Below are 19,266 nucleotides of genomic sequence, written 5' to 3' on the forward strand. Positions count from 1 at the left end.
TTCTCTGGACTTGACTCCTTCAGTCAGTGCTCTGAGCTTCTTGAGCTTCTGGCCTCTCTGACTCCCTCAGAATTCTGTATTGTCTTTGGAATCCTTCTTTTGTCTTCAGCACGCTCTGGACACCAACAATAGCTTTATCATTTGATCTCTTTGCTGTCCTGCAGCTTCACTACGACATCATGGCTCTTAGAAGTCTGCTTTGAGCTTTCTGGCTCTGCGGCTCTGCCGCCAACCTCTGGTGGCTCTGCCTCTGCTCTCGGCTTTCTCTTGGCTCTGGCTCTCGGCTCTGGCTCTTGGCTCTCTGGCTCTGGCTTCCAACCTCTGGTGGCTATTCGAGTTTATCCAAGTGTTCCTGTATTTTGAACCGAGCAACCGCTACTCTGCAGACGACCCTCCTGGCATATACTGAGCTTTCCAATGGGTTCCTCAACACACAAACATCTCTGGGCTTCTCGAGTTGCCTCTGTGCATTACTCTGCCTGGGCTTTCTCTCTTTGTGTCTTCATGGCAATACTCTCGGCCTCTGTGCAAATCCCTGTCAATTGTGTTCTCTGTGTATTTAATACACAACAACTATAGTTGCCAATCGCATGGAAGCCCGACTGTTTCGTTACAAGAAGCAGTTTACAATTGGAAAGGAACTGGCGGGCACGGGAACCCGATCGTTTTGCCTTCCCCCTGCCATAATCCTGAAAATAGCAATATAACGGAAAATACACAGGAAATGCACGAAAACACATCATTCGCCTTAAGCCCGGACTTCAAATAATATGTAATCGTGCTTATAATCCCATCGGGTCTGCCTTTCCATTGCATGTCGCATATCGCGCTGCGTATGGCCAAAAAACCCAAATACACGGAAATACATTGAAAATCTGAAAATCCGGATTTCAAATATTACGAAATTGCGCTTATAAACTTATCGGGTCCAGGTCTAATCGCATATCGCAATCGCATGTGCATTGGCCCTTGTATCGGGGATTCGCCAATCGCCGATCGTGCTATCGCAATTGCATGTTGGCACTGTCGCATATCGACGCCATCGCATCGACATATCGCATGTAATGGCCCTTTGTATTGTTGTGATGCGATTCACCGATCGCTGATATCGGCGTATCGCATATCGCTATCGCAATGGCCCCGGGGGTCTTCCCTTTGACTGTGCCAATCGCCGATCGCTCTATCGACGCTATTGCTATCGGCCCATCGTATCGGCGTATCGCATTTTTAACGACCCCCTTTGGTATTTGTTGACCCGATCGCCGATTGCGATATCACAATCGCTAATCGCACTATCCGGGGCTCTGATATCACATGAAGGCCTTCCGCCGATGCGATATATCAGAGATTGCTGATCGGGGGTCTGTCTGGCCTTTGGTCTAAGTCCGCCCTTTGCATCTCTTCTGATGCGATTTCCTTAAGGAGCCTTTAAGTCCATTTTTATAAGAAATGCCTCATTTTCTAAGGATAATGGGCAAATTTCGTTTTGCGATAACCCCTTCATCCAGAGTCAATTTAAGCCCATTCAAATTGCAGTAGATTCATAATGAAGAGATCTCTGCAATGAAACTATTTCTAGGAGCATCCTTTGAATTTCATCCGACCCGGATTTACAAAGGATTTGTGCCATTTAGCACCCTTAACCTCTTATATGTTGTTGCATCAACGAAGGTAGTTGCATTTTCTTCCTATTTCAAGAAACATTTCTCATTGATTGCTTGCATGGAAAGCTCAATAGATAACAATAAATGGTATATTGATTCAAGAGCATCCTTCCACATGATCGAGAACAAGAAGAGTTTCAACCACCTGAAGGAAAAGGACATGCCGTTTCAAATTGAGTTAGGAGATGATGGTCAGCATGCAGCTAGAGGAGTTGGTACTGTCAGTGTTCTGAGGGACTTAGGTAATCCTCTTCATCTCAGAGATGTTCTCTATGTTCCAAGATTGAGGTAGAATCTTGTTTCACTAGTTACCCTTGAGGACAAGGGATATGATATCATTTTCAACAGAGGTAAGTCTTACCTCCAAAACGTAGCTTCTGGATGTAAGAAGTAGATGGGTGTGAGGGTGAAGAATCTCTACAACTTGCAGGTAGAGATAGATGCAGCCTTGAGCAGCAAGGCAGGGAGAGCTCAGATTAGAGAAGTGGTGGTTGAGCGAGAGAAGAATAAAGTTCTCAAGATGGAGCCTCAATAGTATCTTAGTTTGAGTCTACGCTAGTTGGTAGTTGGGTTGACTAGCAGGATGATGAGGAGCATAGCCCAGGGCGAGTGAAGGTAGCCATTCAGTTAGAGATTCCCAGTATACGGAGAGTTCGAACCAAGTGGGCAGAGGAATTTGCTCAAGGGAGAGCTCAGATTAGAGAAGTGGTGGTTGAGCGAGAGAAGAATAAAGCTCTCAAGATGGAGCCTCAATAGTATCTTAGTTTGAGTCTACGCTAGTTGGTAGTTGGGTTGACTAGCAGGATGATGAGGAGCATAGCCCAGGGCGAGTGAAGGTAGCCATTCAGTTAGAGATTCCCAGTATACGGAGAGTTCGAACCAAGTGGGCAGAGGAATTTGGTCAAGGGAGATCAAAAGAGAGTTGAATCTTCTAGTATCACTTCCAGCCAGAGGAAGCAGCCACAAAGGTACATAAGGTACATGTTACTTATGATTGAAGTGTTGGACTCGCAGAACATGGTGGGAAAGAACAGGTCTTCAGATCAGGTTCCGCAGAAAAAAGTAGAGAAGTTTTCTAGTTCAAAGGGAGAAACTGCAGCAATAGAGAACGGGGTAGCGTTGGAGACAAATCTAGGTGGATGGGGTTCTTCCAGAAGCACCTTCCTCACCAAGTGGGAGTGTTGAAAATAGTAGCGAGAAAGGTCCTCCTTTGACTTGTGCCTTAGTCAAAGAGACCAAGAAGTAGTTTTCCTTAACATGCACAAGTTCCTAAAAGTTAGGACGGGTTCCTAAAATTTAGGACGGATTCCTAAAAATTAGGGCAGATTCTTATAAGTTAAGACAGTTTGTGAAGTGATTCGACTCATGTGTTGGAGTGGGAGGCTCAATTATTGTCTCCTAGTGCGAGTTATCTTTAGAGAAAGACAGGTGAGTGAGTGTCAAGTTCTAAATTTGGGAAGGACGAGTTACATGAGTCAGTTAGACTCAGTTAACTCAATTAATCACTAGTTCGATTTCTAGAAATAATAACTTGCGAGATTTAGCCTATTCAAAAATCTTATAAGGAGGACCAAGGCACAAAATTATTCAATTGTTTTGTAAGCAGGAGTGTAACATAAAAACTATGCTGAAGCACTAGGGACTGATAGCTTGTAAACTTTAATGTTAAAATACGCAGACGGTATTTAAAAATAATAATTTATTAATATATATAAAATGTATAAGATGATTTGAATGTACAATGAGGACCCTGCTTTTATACCTCATCAGGTGATATTTCGTGAATGGGCATGTCTTTTAGACATGCCTTTTCACCTATTTTGATGACTAATTAACCTAAATAATATTTAATTATTTAATATTTATATTTATTTTATTTAGCTAATTGTTATGAATTATATTCATAACAACGAGTTGGGGAGACAAGGCAATAGAGAGCATGAGTTTGTGCAAGAGCTTGTGGTGGGAAGGGCATATTGATGCAGGAGAATTCTTGAGGAATGCACTAGAATTTAGGAGGAATTCCTAAATAATGGGGGCCTCTATTGTGCTAGGATTTAGGAGAAATCAGCTCAAGGAAATAGGAGCTCAACAAGGCAAGGAAAGGAAGAAGTAGGATCAACATTCTTGCAAGGTGTTTTAAGCTAAGGACTGTTGATTTCTAGTAGCATCGGATGTGCTCTAAGACTAAAAATTTGCAAGGAGGCTTGGACACATGCGTTCCACAATACCCATAAATATTTTTGGGAAATTCCACTCGAAGGTAGTTTTATTGAAATAATTAATTATTTTTAATGGGTCTCTAAGCTTAAACTTAGGAAATTAAAATAATTAAAGGGTATTAATCTAACTATGGTGAAACTTCTAGAAGAAGATGTAGATGGAGTCCAAATGATCTGAGCCATTGATTAGAATCTAATATGGGCCGTTGGTTTTCAACTGAAGGATTATAAGGACGACTTTGATGGGCATTTGGAAAACACACTAGGCAGATACTCAGTTACCCGAGTATGATCGATTTTCTCACTGGTCGAAGTTCGGAAAGAGGAAATCAATTCATAGGGAGAGCTGCAGGTGAGGAGGAGAGAGAGAGTAGCAACCTCAGTTGTGAGTGTAGGAATAGAAGACGCAGAGAAAAGAAGGGACAGTGCAGAGGCTGTGATGCTGGGACTGTGCACTCTCCACACAAAATCTAACTTAGTGAGACACAAAGGGGGCAACAGGTCCTCTCTTGGATCAAAATACTGCCGAGAAGTGTGAGAGAATTGTCAGTGAATTTCTCATGGAGATTCCTCTTCTATTCTGCTGGTTGTATCTTGTACCTAAGATTTTTGTTGAAGATTAATAAAGAAACCCTCATCTGCTGCACTGGTTTTCCCGCATTGGTTTTTTCCGAGGACAATTGTCCAAAAATAACTGCTATTGTGATTATACTTGTGCTAGTATTTTTTCTTGCAATTACTTTCCGCAGTATTTCTGTGAAGGCTGCAGTAGAAATTATTTCGAGATTTGCCACTATGAATAACTTATTTCTGAATTAATAAGTAGAAGAAATAACATGAGCCACTGCAGTTGGATTTCTATTTATAAATTTTCACAAGGACTAGCAGTGAGAATAAGTTGTTTTCTCTATTGAAATAAGACTGTGTTGTAAGAGATCGATTGCTCTAAATTTCTTCAATAAAATTCTCAATCAAGCAAAGGATTTTCCCAGTTGGATTCCCTAGAAAAAAATTGTGTTTTTGATATTGTGTGACTATGTTTATTTCTGTTCCTATTTTGCTGCAAATTAAGTAGAGAAAATTCTGTGTCTTGGGTTACAAGCTAGTTTTAAATTTGTTCATTCAAGCAGATCATAATTTTTGTGGATTTTCTACATAGCCGTTTAAAGGAGAGGGGCTGAAAATTTTGAAGAGAAGAAAAGAGGAGGGAAAGGTTGATCACCAATTTTGCTTAGACCAATGCCTAATCCTTGGTCTATGGATTCTATGATGGTTCAAGATTTTCCAAAATCATCTTCAAGGAGGCTAACAAATGATGCCCTAACAACCACTCTTCAGCAATTACCTACTCAATATCTATGGCTTTTCATGGAAGAGTAACAAAATCCCATCCACTAGTAACATTCATCTATTTTCATGCAATGAGTAACATGTGCAATTTACAACCAAATAACCTTCTACAATGATATTCAATAAATTAGGGCTCAAGAGAATTAGCTAGTTGTGGACATTATTCAAGAGAATTTTTCAAGAAAATGTACTTACAAGATGACAAGATATATCCAACCATGGAAAAGAAGTAGCTCCAAGAGAGATAAAAAATTTAGCTTCCAAAGATATCGAAATGCATAAAGAATTTCCAGGCGGCATCCAAGAGAAAATTGCAAAATTCTTGTACAAGAGGAAAAATCCAAGTGATGATGATGCTCTCTCATAATGCCTCCTATGTCACTTGCGTCCACTCAAAGGCCCCCTTCTTTGTCAAATCCGCGAGGGGTGCTACAAGCTGTGAGAATCCCCTCACAAATCTCTTGTAGTAAGTGCAAATGCCCTAGAGTCCCCTCAAATTAGTGACGTCCTTGGGCGTAGACCAATCTAGGATGGCCCTAATCTTCTCTTGATGTATCTTCACTCTATCCTCTCCTATCACATGCCCAAGGTACAAAATATCAGTTAGTGTGAACTCACATTTGGACATCTTTGCATACAACTGCTGCTCCTCAAGTATGCGCAGTACTTCCTCCAGGTGCTGGAGGTGCTTCTCCCAAGTCTAGCTATAGATAAGAATGCCATCAAAGAAGACAAGGACAAAACGCTGCAACTGTCCACGGAACATGTGCTTCATATAGGACTGAAATGTAGCTGGAGCGTTGGTTAGATCGAAGGGCATCACCAAAAGCTCGAAGTGTCCATAGTGACAACGAAAGGCAGCCTTGGGGATGTCCTGCTCCCTCACGCTGATCTAGTGATACCCTGAGTGCAGATCTATCTTAGAGAAGCATCTCACTACTCTAAGCTTGTCCATCAGCTCATCAATGCGCAGGATAGGCTATCTGTTCTTTAGTGTCTTGTTGAGGGCCCTGTAGTTGATACACATGTGGAGAGTCCTATCCTTCTTCACAAATGCCATGGAAGAAACAAAGGAACTCAAACTGGGCTTGATATGCCCCAATCTCAACAGTTCCTGTATCGCCCTCTCAATCTCGTTTTGATAGGCTTTAGGGTGCTTATAGGGAGTGGTAATGACTGTGTGCACCTCCTCCTCCAGATCAATACTGTGCTCAAATCCCCTGTTTGGTGGTCTGTCTAAGTCCCTGTCTCTGAAATCTTGCGCTCCACTGCCCACTCTATGTTCCCATCTCACAAATCTGTGTCCATTCAATGCGTGAAGACTGTCTGGGGTGGGTAGGAGTGCATTCCCCTCAGCACTACTGGCTTCCCATCTGGGCCCGTGAACTCCATCACTAGCTTCTGCCAATTAGTGGTGACTCTCCCCAACAAGTACAACCACTGGACACCCAACACCACGTTGGTGTGTAGAACATCCACCACAAAGAAGTGATTAGTGACAGAGTGGTTCTCCCTCGTCAAAGTCAAGCTGGGAATGTACTTCGTGCGCTGCATCATCCAACCTCCTGGCGCCGACACTGAGAACCCCTCAAATGTCTTTGTGCGGATGCCCCTCTGCTCCACCATCTGGGCATCCATAAAGTTATGGGTGGCTCCATTGTCTACTAGAATTGACACCCTCTGCCTCTTTACAGTCCCTTTGATCCTGAGTGTTAGTTACTTCGGAACTCCCCGAAGGGAGGCAATAACTCCCCTAGATGGAGCGAATGGCCCTCCTCCCGGGTAGTGGTGGTGGTGGTGCTCCCCCTGATGACTGTGCCCCCTCATCTCCTTGATCTACACCCAACTCAAACTCCTCATCTAGCTCACTGTTTGAATACACATCAATGTAATGGGCCTTGCCCTTCCCGGGTGCCCAAGGCTCCTGGCATGTGAAGCATGGCTTCCTCCTCCTGAGATCTCTTGTGGTCTCCTCATATAATTGGTCAGGTCCTCCATCTTGCTGAGATGGTCGAGTGTCTCGGTTCCCCTGCGAGGCAATGGGTTTGGTGGGTGCTAAGGCCCGGGTCTTGGGCACTACGTCAATCATGTCTTGGGTCCTGGAGATAGGATGTGGGCTTGTAGGTCCTCACCCAACCACGTAATGGATTAGCAAGCCCCTCCACAAACAACATAATCAAATGGGCCTCGAAGATATTAGATACCATCACAACCAACCTTTAAAATTCTGAAATGTAAACGTCTGCATTGCCGGTTTGTCTCAGGTGGGCCAACACGCTTAAATGTAGCTCAGGGTCCTTCGTCTTGAACCTCTCAATCAATCTTCGGGTGAACTTGGTGTAAGAGGTGATGTGAATGTGCCCCAAGGTAATCAGCCCGTGGTACCACCACTCCTGTGCATCACCCTCCAGATGTAGTGTAGCAAACCGGATAACATTTGTCTCACGTATGGGGTTGAGGTGGAAGTATGTGTCTAGCTTCTGAACCCATGCCTTGGTTGAACTCTTAGCCGACCCATCAAATTTGGGGAGTGTAACCTTCCCCGCTATATTTTGTACCTCCTGGCTAGACTGCTCTCTTATGTAGTGAGTCCCGCCCCTAGTGGTACGCCTCTCCTTGAGGTGAATATACTCCCCAAAGGGCATCACCCTCTTAATCTTGGCATATAGCCCCTCGTACTCATCAATGCCTAATGCAACTGAGTGGACTAAATTTGCTACTGGGTCTGGCTCCCTCTTATGCTCTCGCTCGTCCACAAAATGAGGCATGGTGAGGTGGCCCGCCTAACCACACAAAGGGGTGTGTGGGGGCTTAAATGTACGATTGCCTTCCCCCGCCTCTAGAACCCCCATCACCTTGGGGCTCTACCTCTGGTCTACCATTCACCTGCAGGCCCATCACCTATTGCGTCATATTCATCATGAGTTGCCCCTGCCTCAACATCTGCTGGTTTGTCCTTAGAAACTCTTCTAAAATTTGGTTCTATCCCACCTGTCTGGGTTGCTCGTTGTCGTCTTGGTTATCCATGTGACCCCTAATGTTTTCCACTTTCGTATCAGACAATGGGTCCAATGCTCCCTCTCTACCTCGACCCCTGCCTCTTCCTCTTCCATGACCCCTCTAGAAAACCTCTTGGTATCTTGGTGGCGTCACCTGCTCTTGTTCCCCACACTGGCTAGGAACATGCTCTAATACCACTGTAATATTCCTAATAGGAAAATTAACAGTGATATTAAGCAAAATACATGTGCAAACAAAAAACTTTCAGCAAACCATTAAACACCAAGAAATTTCACTGGAATTGCTCCAAAATCAACCATTTTATCATATATATAGGGAGTACCATGCAATGAAACGTGTGCACTTGGGCTTGCCAAGGCAAGCTAGACAATCCCATGTGAGATAACGCTGCCCAATTGTCAATGAGACAACTCCTCCAGAAGGTATTGTGCTGGCCTTGGAAATTCTACACTGCTAGCTGAATGAAACCCCTGTTTGAGCCTCCAAAACTGCCTACAAAATTCTACCAAATTAATCCCGGACTCTCCACCAAAAATCCAGAAGAACCCAGAAAGGGTTTCCTCTAGTTTTGACGCTCCAAAATCACCCCCAAATTCTAGGCACCCCTCCACAGCCAGAAAATTACGACCTGTATGAATTCTGTCTTTGCAGCCCCTCCAAAGTATTGAGAAATCTTCCCTCAACTATCTGTTGAAATTTCTAAGTCTAGCACGTTAGAAATTCTTCCTACATTATCTGGTTTATTTCATCTACTTGTTTATTCCTTAACAACTTATTTAACCATATAAATACTGAAAATAAACACAAATGCAGTCTCAACTCATATACAGATCAACAACTAAAATAATAGACAAACACACAAAGGACATCGTTATTTTTGGACAATCGTCCCCGGAAAAACCCAATGCGGGAAAACCGGTGCAACAGTTCTGAGGGTTTTATTATTAAGCAGCTTTCTTGAGTACAACTAGGAAGCCAAACTGGTTCACCCAACAGAGATTTGTATTTGGCAGTAATACCTCTCATCGAAAGCAGATATTCAGCAAGTCTGCCCCACGAAAATCCTTCCAGTACTTCTCCAAGGATTTGTGTTAGCCTTGCTAGACTCTGCGTAGCTCTGGAACCCCATATGTCAGCCCTTAGACCTTCTGCGTCAGCTCTCTGGCCCTTTGCGTCACCCACGCATGCCCTGCTAGCCTTTGCGCAGTCTCTCTGGCCTTCTGCATGGCTCCTGCTGGCTTTGCATAGCCTCCTCAATCACTGTGCTGGCCCTCGGGCACTATCTCTGCCTGTCTGCTATGCACTCACTGCCCCTCGTTGCAACTCAGATCACTTGTTTGATTTCTCTCAGCAAACCCCGCTTCAGAAAATCGAACCGACTGATCAATCTTGGTGTATCAACAACTGACCCTCAAGTCTCCTCTTATACTTTTCCTGTTGAGTTTTCAACGACCGAGATTAAGTCTCTAATCAATGGCTAAGATTAGATTTGGCTTGATCCAAGACATTTAGAACATTCTCACCCAGTTTTATATTAATACCCATTAATATTTTAATTTTCCTAAGTTTAGACTTAGGAACCCCATTAAAAATATTAATTATTTTAATATCTCTCTAACTCGGTGGAATTTCCCCAAACCATTTCAGGGTCTTGGAGATCACATTTGCTTTAGCCTCTCCACCAATTTTCATGGCTAGAGCACATCTGTGCTCTAGTAATGCTCCACCTCTGAACATCACACTAATCATCCACCATCAGTAATTGTGCTGATGCTTGGCCTGCTGCCAACAACCACTACATTGCTGCCTCCTGTATTGCTGCCCATGGCTCTGTCACTGCCACTGCTACGTCTGTACTGCAATTCCCTCTCAACATGCTGCATCATCCTGCCCATAGCACTATCACTGTCACTGCTGCACTGCAACTCATTTACCGAGAAGTAAGTAACTGATCTACCGAAGTACTGACATCCTTGTCAGCCTAGAAGCCTCCTGATGCTGAAGCTACCTTTGTTGCCTTTGCGCTGTTGCAAACACCTTTGTGCCTCTCGCACTGCTACAACCTCCTCTTTGCCTCTTTGCACTTCCGCAACCACCTCTGTGCCTCTTGCACTGCTGCAACCTCCATTGTGCTGCTATAGACCTTTGCACTCTAGCACTGCCTCGTCACTCCATCTGCATCTTGCTTCTACCGACCTCTGTCATCCTCCTACTGTCATTCGGGGCTCCCGTAGCCGGATATGATCCAAGAGTTTGGGTACCTCTAGGATCCTGCCCCACATCTTCTGTAGTCCTCTTAACTACAACTCGATGTCTCACCACTTCTTCTCTAGAGGTGCATGAGCACTCATGGCACAGTCGTCATCTGTTTCGACTTCTTTCTCTGCCTTAGCTGGAGCTGCCTTGGAGTCAGAAGCCTCTCCCTTATTCTTCTTCTTGGGACACTGGGTTGCATAATGACCCAACTCCCCACAGTGGAAGCACTTTACCTTGGAGATGTCCTTCTTCCTCTTCCCCTACTGTCCAGCAGATGCCAGAGTTGCATCCTCCTCCTCCTCTTTCTTGATTCGACCTCCTTTGCTGCTACTTCCTGCCTTGGTCAACCGTCTGATCTCTTCTTGGCGAAGAGATGGCCACATCTCTTCCCATCTTGGAAGATCAACTCTTCTCAAAATGTGTTGGAAAAATCTCTCCTAATCCTCGGAGTTTGCATTCAGGGTGGTCCTCACCATGAATTCCTGATCTGACGTGGCCCCTATGGAAGTAAGTTGGTCCCAAATCTCTTGCAACCTGCTGAGGTATAGATTTATCTGCTCCCCCTTCTGGATTTGATACAACTGCAGCTGATTCTCCAACATCTTCCTCTGCACGGAAGTGCCCTGATACAATGTCGTCAAGGTATCCCACATCTCCTTTGCCATGTTCTTCTTGGCAATATGCGGTATCACATGATCCTTGACCCCATCAAGTATTATGCACTTTGCCTCCACCATTGCATCCTCATACCTTTTATTATCAATTGGGTCGACTGGGATAGCCACGGTTCTTAAGGCGAAGCCCTTGATGCGATGTCTATCCAGAACAGATAGGATCCTGGCCTTCCAGATGATAAAGTTGGAGGCTCTGTCCAACCTGTCCTGATCCCTCAATCTGTTCATTGCCATCTCCACTTCCCTCCTGGAAGTTCTCTCCTAGACTCCCTCTGAGTCTCGATTTCCTTGCTGGAAATCTTTTCGCCAACTGTCGATCGCTCCTCTCCGATCCTCTTTGTGACTGCAACTCGGATCTAAGTTTCTTGGATAGAAATCCCTCAAGGTAGTGGCTCCCTCTACCTTGGTTCTGTCCCGTTAGGTACTATTCTGCTTCGACAACAACAACACCTCACCAGCTTCCTAATCCACAATCTGCCCACAGCTCCCCCAGGCCCCAGTGGTTGAAGAAACTGAGCCTCTTAGCTCTACGCAATCCCGACAAGACTGAATCACTCCTCTGGCCAACTCCGTCAAGCCTACCTGGCTGAGTAGGATGCTGTGGCTCTTTGTGAGCCTCTTCTGCCTCTCTTTGCCTCTACGTTGGCCCTTTCTCTGGCTCGAAATGATGGTGGAGGCCCTTTGTGTCACTCCTCTGCTGCTTTTTGCTTAGGAGCAACTTTGATCTCGGGACAGCTGCTATTGTTGCAAATACTTCTAATTAAGCTAGTGCCTTCAGTCCTCCTATGATCTGCAATGCTCTGATACCATGCTGAAATTTCTAAGTCTAACACATTAGAAATTCTTCCTGCATTATCTGGTTTATTTCACCTACTCGTTTATTCCTTAACAAGTTATTTAACCATATAAATATTGAAAATAAACACAAATGCAGTCTTAACTCATACAAATCATCCATTGAAATAATAGACAAACACACAAGGGACACCGTTATTTTTGGACAATTGTCCCCGGAAAAACCCAATGCCGGAAAACCGGTTCAACAGTTCTGAGTGTTTTATTATTAAGCAACTTTCTTGAGTACAACTAGGGTGCCAAACTGGTTCACCCAACAAAGATTTCTATCTGGTAGTAATACCTCTCTTCAGAAGCAGATATTCAGCAAGATTGCCCCACGAAAATCCTTCCAGCACTTCTCCAAGGCTTTGCGTCAGCCGCTAGCCTCTATGTAGCTCTGGAACCCCCTCTGTCAGCGCTTAGACCTTTTGCATCAGATCTCTGGCCCTCTGCGCCACCCATGCAGGCCCTGCTTGCCTCTGTGCAGAGTCTTTGGCCTTCTGCGTGGCTCTTGCTGGCTCTGCGTAACCTCCTCAATCACTTCGTTGGTCGTTTGGCACTATCTCTGCCTCTCTGCTATGCACTCACTGCCCCTCGCTGCAACTTAGATCACTTGTTCGATTTCTCTAAGCAAACCCCGCTCCAGAAAACGAACTAACCGATCAATCTTGATGTATATCCAACTGACCCGCAAGCCTCCTCTTATACTTTTCCTGTTGAGTCTTCAATGTCCGAGATTAAGTCTCTAATCAACGGCTAAGATTAGATTTGGCTTGATCCAAGTCATTTAGAACATTCTCACCTAGTTTTATGTTAATACCCATTAATATTTTAATTTTTCTAAGTTTAGATTTAGGAACCCCATTAAAAATATTAATTATTTTAATATCTTTCTAACCGGGTGGAATTTCCCCAAACCTTTTATGGGTCTTGCAGATCTCATGTGCTTTAGCCTCTCCACCAATTTTCATGGCTAGAGTACATCCGATGCTACCACAAATCAACACTCCCTCTTAGCGAGGAATGTGCTCTAGTAATGCTCTACCACTGAACATCACACTGATCATCCAACACCGGTACCTGTGCTGATGCTTGGCCTGCTCCCCAACATCCACTGCACTGCTGCCTCCTATACTGTTGCCCATGGCTCTTCCACTGCCACTACTACATTTGTTCTGCAACTCCCTCTCAACATGCTGCATCATGCTGCACATAGCACTACCACTGCCACTGCTGCACTGCAACTCAGTTACCGAGAAGTAAGTAACTAATCTACCGAAGTACTGACATCGTTGTCAGCCTAGCAGCCTCCTGATGCTGAAGCTACCTTTGCGGTTATCTGGTGCTTTCTTTGTTGCCTCTATGCCGCTGCAAACACCTTTGTGCCTCTCCCACTGTTGCAACCTCCTTTGTGCCTCTATGCACTGCTGCAACCACCTATGTGCCTCTCGCACTGTTGCAACCTCCACTACACTGCTACAGACCTTTGCACTCTAGCACTGCCTTGTCACTCCATCCACATCTTGCTTCTACTGACATCCGTCATCCTGCTACTGTCATTAGGGGCTCCCATAGCCTGATATGATCCAAGAGTTTGGGTACCTAATGGATCTTGCCCCTCATCTTCTGTAGTCCTCCTAACTACAACTCGATGTCTCCCCACCTCTTCTCTAGAGGTGCATGAGCACTCATGGCACAGTCGTCATCTGTCTTGACTTCTTTCTCCGCCTTAGCCGGAGCTGCCTTGGAATCAGAAGCCTCTCCCTTATTCTTCTTTGTGGGACACTAGGTTGCATAATGACCCAGCTCCCCACAACAGAGCCACTTTACCTTGGAGATGTCCTTCTTCTTCCTCTTCCTCTGCTGTCCTGTAGATGCCAAAGCCGCATCCTCCTCTTTCTTGATTTGACCTCATTTGCTGCTACTTCCCACCTTGGTCAACTGTCTGATCTCTTCTTGGCGAAGAGTTGCCCACATCTCTTCTCATCCTGGAAGATCAGCTCTGCCCAAAATGATTTGGAGAAATGCCTCCCAATCCTCGGAGACTGCATTCAGGGCGGTCCTCACCATGAACTCCTGATTCGGCGTGGCCCCTATGGAAGTAAGTTGGTTCCAAATCTCTTGCAACCTTCTGAGGTATAGATCTATCTGCTCCCCCTTCTGGATTTGATACGACACAACTGATTCTCCAACAACATCTTCCTCTACACGGTAGTGCCTTGATACAATGTCGTCAAGGTATCCCACACCTCCTTTGCCGTGTTCTTCTCGGTAATATGCGGTATCACATGATCCTTGACCCCATCAAGGATTATGTACTTTGCCTTCGCCATTGCATCCTCACACCTTTTATTATCAGCTGGGTCGACTGGGATAGCCATGGTTCTTAAGGCGAAGCTCTTGATGCGATGTCTATCCAGAACAGACAGGATCTTGGCCTTCTAGATGACAAAGTTGGAGGCCCCGTCCAACCTGTCCTGATCCCTCAGTTTGTTCATTGCCATCTCCGCTCTTCTACTGGACTCCCTCTGAGTCTCGACTTCCCTCCTGGAATTTCTCTCCTAGGCTCTCTCTGAGTCTCGATTTCCTTACTGGAAATCTTCTCGCCAACTGTCGATCTGATCCTCTTTGCGATTGCGACTCGGATCTGGATTTCTTGGCTAGAAATCCCTCAAGGCAGCGACTCCCTCTACCTTCGTTTTGTCCTGTTAGGTACTGTTATGCTTCGATAGCAACAACACCCCATCAGCTTCCCAATCCATAATCTGCCCACAGCTCCTCTAGGCCCTAGCAGCTGAAGAAACTGAGCCTCTTGGCTCTGCGCAATCCCGACAAGACTGAATCGCTCCTCTGGCCAACTGCGTCAAGCCTACTTGTTTGAGTAGGATGACGTGGCTCTTTGTGAGCCTCTTTTGCCTCTCTCTGCCTCTGCATTGGCCCTTTCTCTGGCTCGAAATGATGACGTAGACCCTCTGCGTCACTCCTTCTCTGTTGCTTTCTACTTAGGAGCAACTCTGATCTTGGGACAACTGCTACTGCTGCAAATACTTTTGATTAAGTTGGTGCCTTCAGTCCTCCAGTCATATGCAATGCTCTGATACCATGTTGAAATTTATAAGTCTTAACACGTTAGGAACTCTTCCTGTATTATCTGGTTTATTTCACCTACTTGTTTATTCCTTAACAAGCTATTTAACCATATAAATACTGAAAATAAACACAAATGCAGTCTCAACTTATATACACTTCATCAACTGAAATAATATACAGACACACAAGGGACACCGTTATTTTTGGACAATCGTCCTCGAACAAACCCGATGTAGGAAAACCGGTGTAGCAGTTCTGAGGGTTTTATTATTAAGCAACTTTCTTGAGTACAACTAGGGCGCCAAACTGGTTCACCCAACATAGATTTCTATCTGGTAGTAATACCTCTCATCGGAAGCAGATATTCAACAAGTTTGCCCCACGAAAATCCTTCCAGCACTTCTCCAAGGCTCTGCGTTAGCCCTGTTAGCCTCTGCGTAGCTTTGGAACCCCCTGCGTCAGCGCTTAGACCCTCTGCGTCATCTCTTTGGCCCTCTGCATCACCCACGCAGGCTCTGCTAGCCTCTGCGCAGTCTCTCTGGCCTTCTGCGTGGCTCTTGTTGGCTCTGCGTAGCCTCCTCAATCACTGTGCTGACCCTTTGGCACTATCTCTGCCTCTCTGCTATGTAGTCACTGCCCCTCGCTGCAACTCAAATCACTTGTTTGATTTCTCTCAGTGAATCCCTCTCTAGAAAATCGAATTCACTGATCATTCTTGGTGTATCTCCAACTAACCCTTAAGCCTTTTCTTATACTTTTCTTGTTGAGTCTTCAACGACCGAGATTAAGTTTCTAATCAATGGCTAAGATTAGATTTGGCTTTATCCAAGTCATTTAGAACATTCTCACCTAGTTTCATATCAATAACCCATTAACATTTTAATTTTCCTAAGTTTAGACTTAGGAACCCCATTAAAAATATTAATTATTTTAATATCTCTCTAACCGGGTGGAATTTCCCCACACCATTTTCAGGTGTTGGGGATCTCATGTGCTTTAGTCTCTCCACCAATTTTCATGGCTAGTGCACATCCGATGCTACCACAAATCAACACTCCCTCTTAGCAAAGAATGTGCTCTAGTAATGCTCCACCACTGAACATCACACTGATCATCCAACAAAGGTACCTGTGTTGATGCTTGGCCTGCTCCCCAACATCCACAACACTGCTGCCTCCTGTACTACTACCCATGGCTCTTCCATTGCCACTGCTACATCTGTACTGCAACTCCCTCTCAACATGCTACATCATGCTGCCCATAGCATTACCACTACTACTGCTGCACTGCAACTCAGTTACCGAGAAGTAAGTAATTGATCTACCGAAGTACTGACATCCTTGTTAGCCTAGAAGCCGCCTGATGCTGAAGCTACCTCTGCTGCTATCTGATGCTTTCTTTGTTGCCTCTGCACTGCTGCAAACACCTTTGTGCCTCTCGCATTGCTGCAACCTCCTCTGTGCCTCTCTGCACTACTGCAACCACCTATGTGCCTCTCGCACTGCTGCAACCTCCACTGCACTGCTACAAACCTTTGCACTCTAGGTGCGAAGTTGTGAATGTCTCATCATAGTGTATCCCTTCGACTTGAGAGAAACCTTTGGCCACGAATCTCCAGGTCATGAAGTTATATTGGGAAGTCATGATTAGAGTCACAATTAGATCATGATGGGTGCCTTCATGATGCCATTTCAAGCGTTCGCTTTGGTGCCCTCTCTTTCAAGACTAATGTAATTACCTTTTTCTGTGTTGATTTTTGTTTTTATCAGTGGGCTGCATTTCTAGGCATATTTCAAGTGTGGATACCTTAGAAAGTTAGGAAAGTTTCTAATGTATCTTATATTGAAAATTTAAAGAAAAACTCGTTTGTTTATTTATTTTAAAGTTTGTGCAATGTGGATTATGCCAAGGAATCCCATTATACTGGGGATGTCTGGTGATATCCCTCCTTTTACAAGTGATGGCGGTGTCTGCTTTTTATAGTGTACATCATGGGTTGTTATGTGATGGAGATTCCTTGGAGATGGGGAATGCCAGGATATCTACAAAATGCTCCATTGTCCCTGTTCCCTGGGAATATAATGAAAAGACAGATTTCAAGTATGAAAGAACATTTTGTTTAAGATCTTAATTTTCTACTTATACTTTCTGTATGTATATCAGGTTTATTAGCAGTATGATTCTTTGGAACATAGTATAATGTGTGTGGATTCTTTTTTATGATGCTAAAAGTTGACCTAACTTATCATCAAATTGGAAATGAGTTGTAGGGGAAGGATAATTGGCAGATGATATGGAATACTTTGGTTCACTGGTTACCTGTGTTCAGCAGCATGGCTGTGATGGTAAGTTGGGCTTGGTAGATACTACGGTATCTTTATCAATAAATAAATGCTACTTCTAATGGTTTGCATCTGTTGTTATAATAACTTGCTATTTTCTAATGTAGAAATCTTGTTCTCTTTTTTCTATTATGGAATTTTCATTTCATTCTTAGAACCTTTTTTCTCAGCAAGCATATGATTAGATTTCCTAATCCATAGGAAATTTTTAAAATTTTGCCAATTAGATGCCTTCACATGTCTAGAATTTGATTGTTATTATTGTATTTCCATTTTGGTCATGTTACCCACAATTTTATCTAGCACAAAATTGTTCCTGAGGGAAGCCTTAGGATGCGCTATGGCAATTATGAGACCAGGAGCACTTACAACATAGAAGCTGAGCATTGATTGGAAAGCATAATGCCATAGTAAAATATTATATTAAAATAATGCCAAGGTACCTTAAGTGGTATAGCAAGGAAGCCTTTGAAAAGAGATTTATTATCAATTAAGGCGAAAAGGGTATTTTAAAAAGAAATATTAAAAAGGGTTATTTTAAAACCCTAAGCTCATACCATTGTCACTCAGCTATATTCTAGTGCTATGTAGAGTTAAAGGGACTCTTTGCAGGAAAATATATTACTATTTCTATCTCTCGCCGAAGAAATAAATTATATAAACCTTAACCTTGCTAACCAATTGGTGATTCCTGAGTCAGATGTAATCAAAAAAATTATATCTTTGGAATAAAAAACAATATGACATAACTGATTTACAGTTAAACATCGGGGATTATATATTTATGTCGCAATTCTCAGTTCGATCCCTATGAATCTATCAAGGTGACATTATTTTGGGTTTACCCTAGATGGAAACTCTAGGATCCTTCATCCTAAATATGAAAAATAAGTTATTGACATTGTCATACAAAAAGAAAATAACACTACAAGCTGTTACATTGAAACCAAATTTAGTAACACCAAAAGATATACAAGACATTTCAAAAGTAATTTTTCATGAAGGTAAAAAAAGTACCACAAAATATGCAAGGAGAAGTTGACAAAACTGTCGCTGACAAAAATGAAGTTTCTCGGCTTAAAGACCATAGTGAAAAATTACTAACGCAAATTAAGAAGTTTAAGAAGAACAAGAAGTCGCTGGAAAACAAGGTAAAACAACTTACTGAGAAGGAAGCGTCGATATCTTCAAATGAGGAAATTCAAGTTGAAGAGAAAGAAATGAACACTGATCCAGTGAATATCACAACTCAAGAAGAAGACAAACTAGTGAAAGAAAAAACACACCCAAATGTTGCAGTTCAGATGATGAAAATTTTAAGTAAAGATTCTGTAACCAACTCAACAACATTAGTACCTGAAGTAAATCAGGAAATTGCCACACACTTGATAAGGGAAAGTCAAACCAAAAGAACTCCTTATCGACATCTGAATCACAAGAATAGACAACTCAATCAATCTACGTATCTGTATCACTCAGAACATAAACAACAAACTTATGTTCTGAAGAATACTGAAGTTTGCACAATTCAGTCTGGTGATAACAATTTATTACAAATTCCCTGTAATCGAAAGATTCCATAGAAGATTGATTTAGGATGGTCAGATCCCTTCTCAGTGTGACAATTTTGTTTATCACTCAGAGGATCCTATCATCATGTATCGATGAAGATGACAATTTGAAGAACTCCGAAAGATACGAAAAGATTAAAAGATAAACAAACATATGACACGCCTTGTGAAGCAATAAGCTGAGGATAAAGCTTTTTGAAGATGTATATATATATATATATATATATAAAATAATAATA

The 19,266-nt window shown here is 43.4% G+C and overlaps 1 protein-coding gene across 5 annotated transcripts in view; it reads left to right on the forward strand.

Moving 5' to 3' along the window:
• ATM (Serine/Threonine-kinase ATM-like protein) overlaps window positions 1-19,266 on the forward strand; it is a 533,430-nt gene that overhangs the window by 81,641 nt on the left and 432,523 nt on the right. For all 5 annotated transcript variants that reach the window (XM_089417581.1, XM_089417585.1, XM_089417584.1 and 2 more), the window contains exon 14: window positions 17,385-17,459. In XM_089417581.1, the coding sequence (XP_089273707.1) occupies window positions 17,385-17,459 (75 nt within the window). The remainder of the gene's footprint in view (window positions 1-17,384; window positions 17,460-19,266) is intronic.

Source organism: Pinus tabuliformis, chromosome 3_2 (genome assembly GCF_031772625.1).
Source record: "Pinus tabuliformis cultivar Carrire ecotype Pingquan chromosome 3_2, CPIR1, whole genome shotgun sequence".
Taxonomy (NCBI): Eukaryota; Viridiplantae; Streptophyta; class Pinopsida; order Pinales; family Pinaceae; genus Pinus; species Pinus tabuliformis.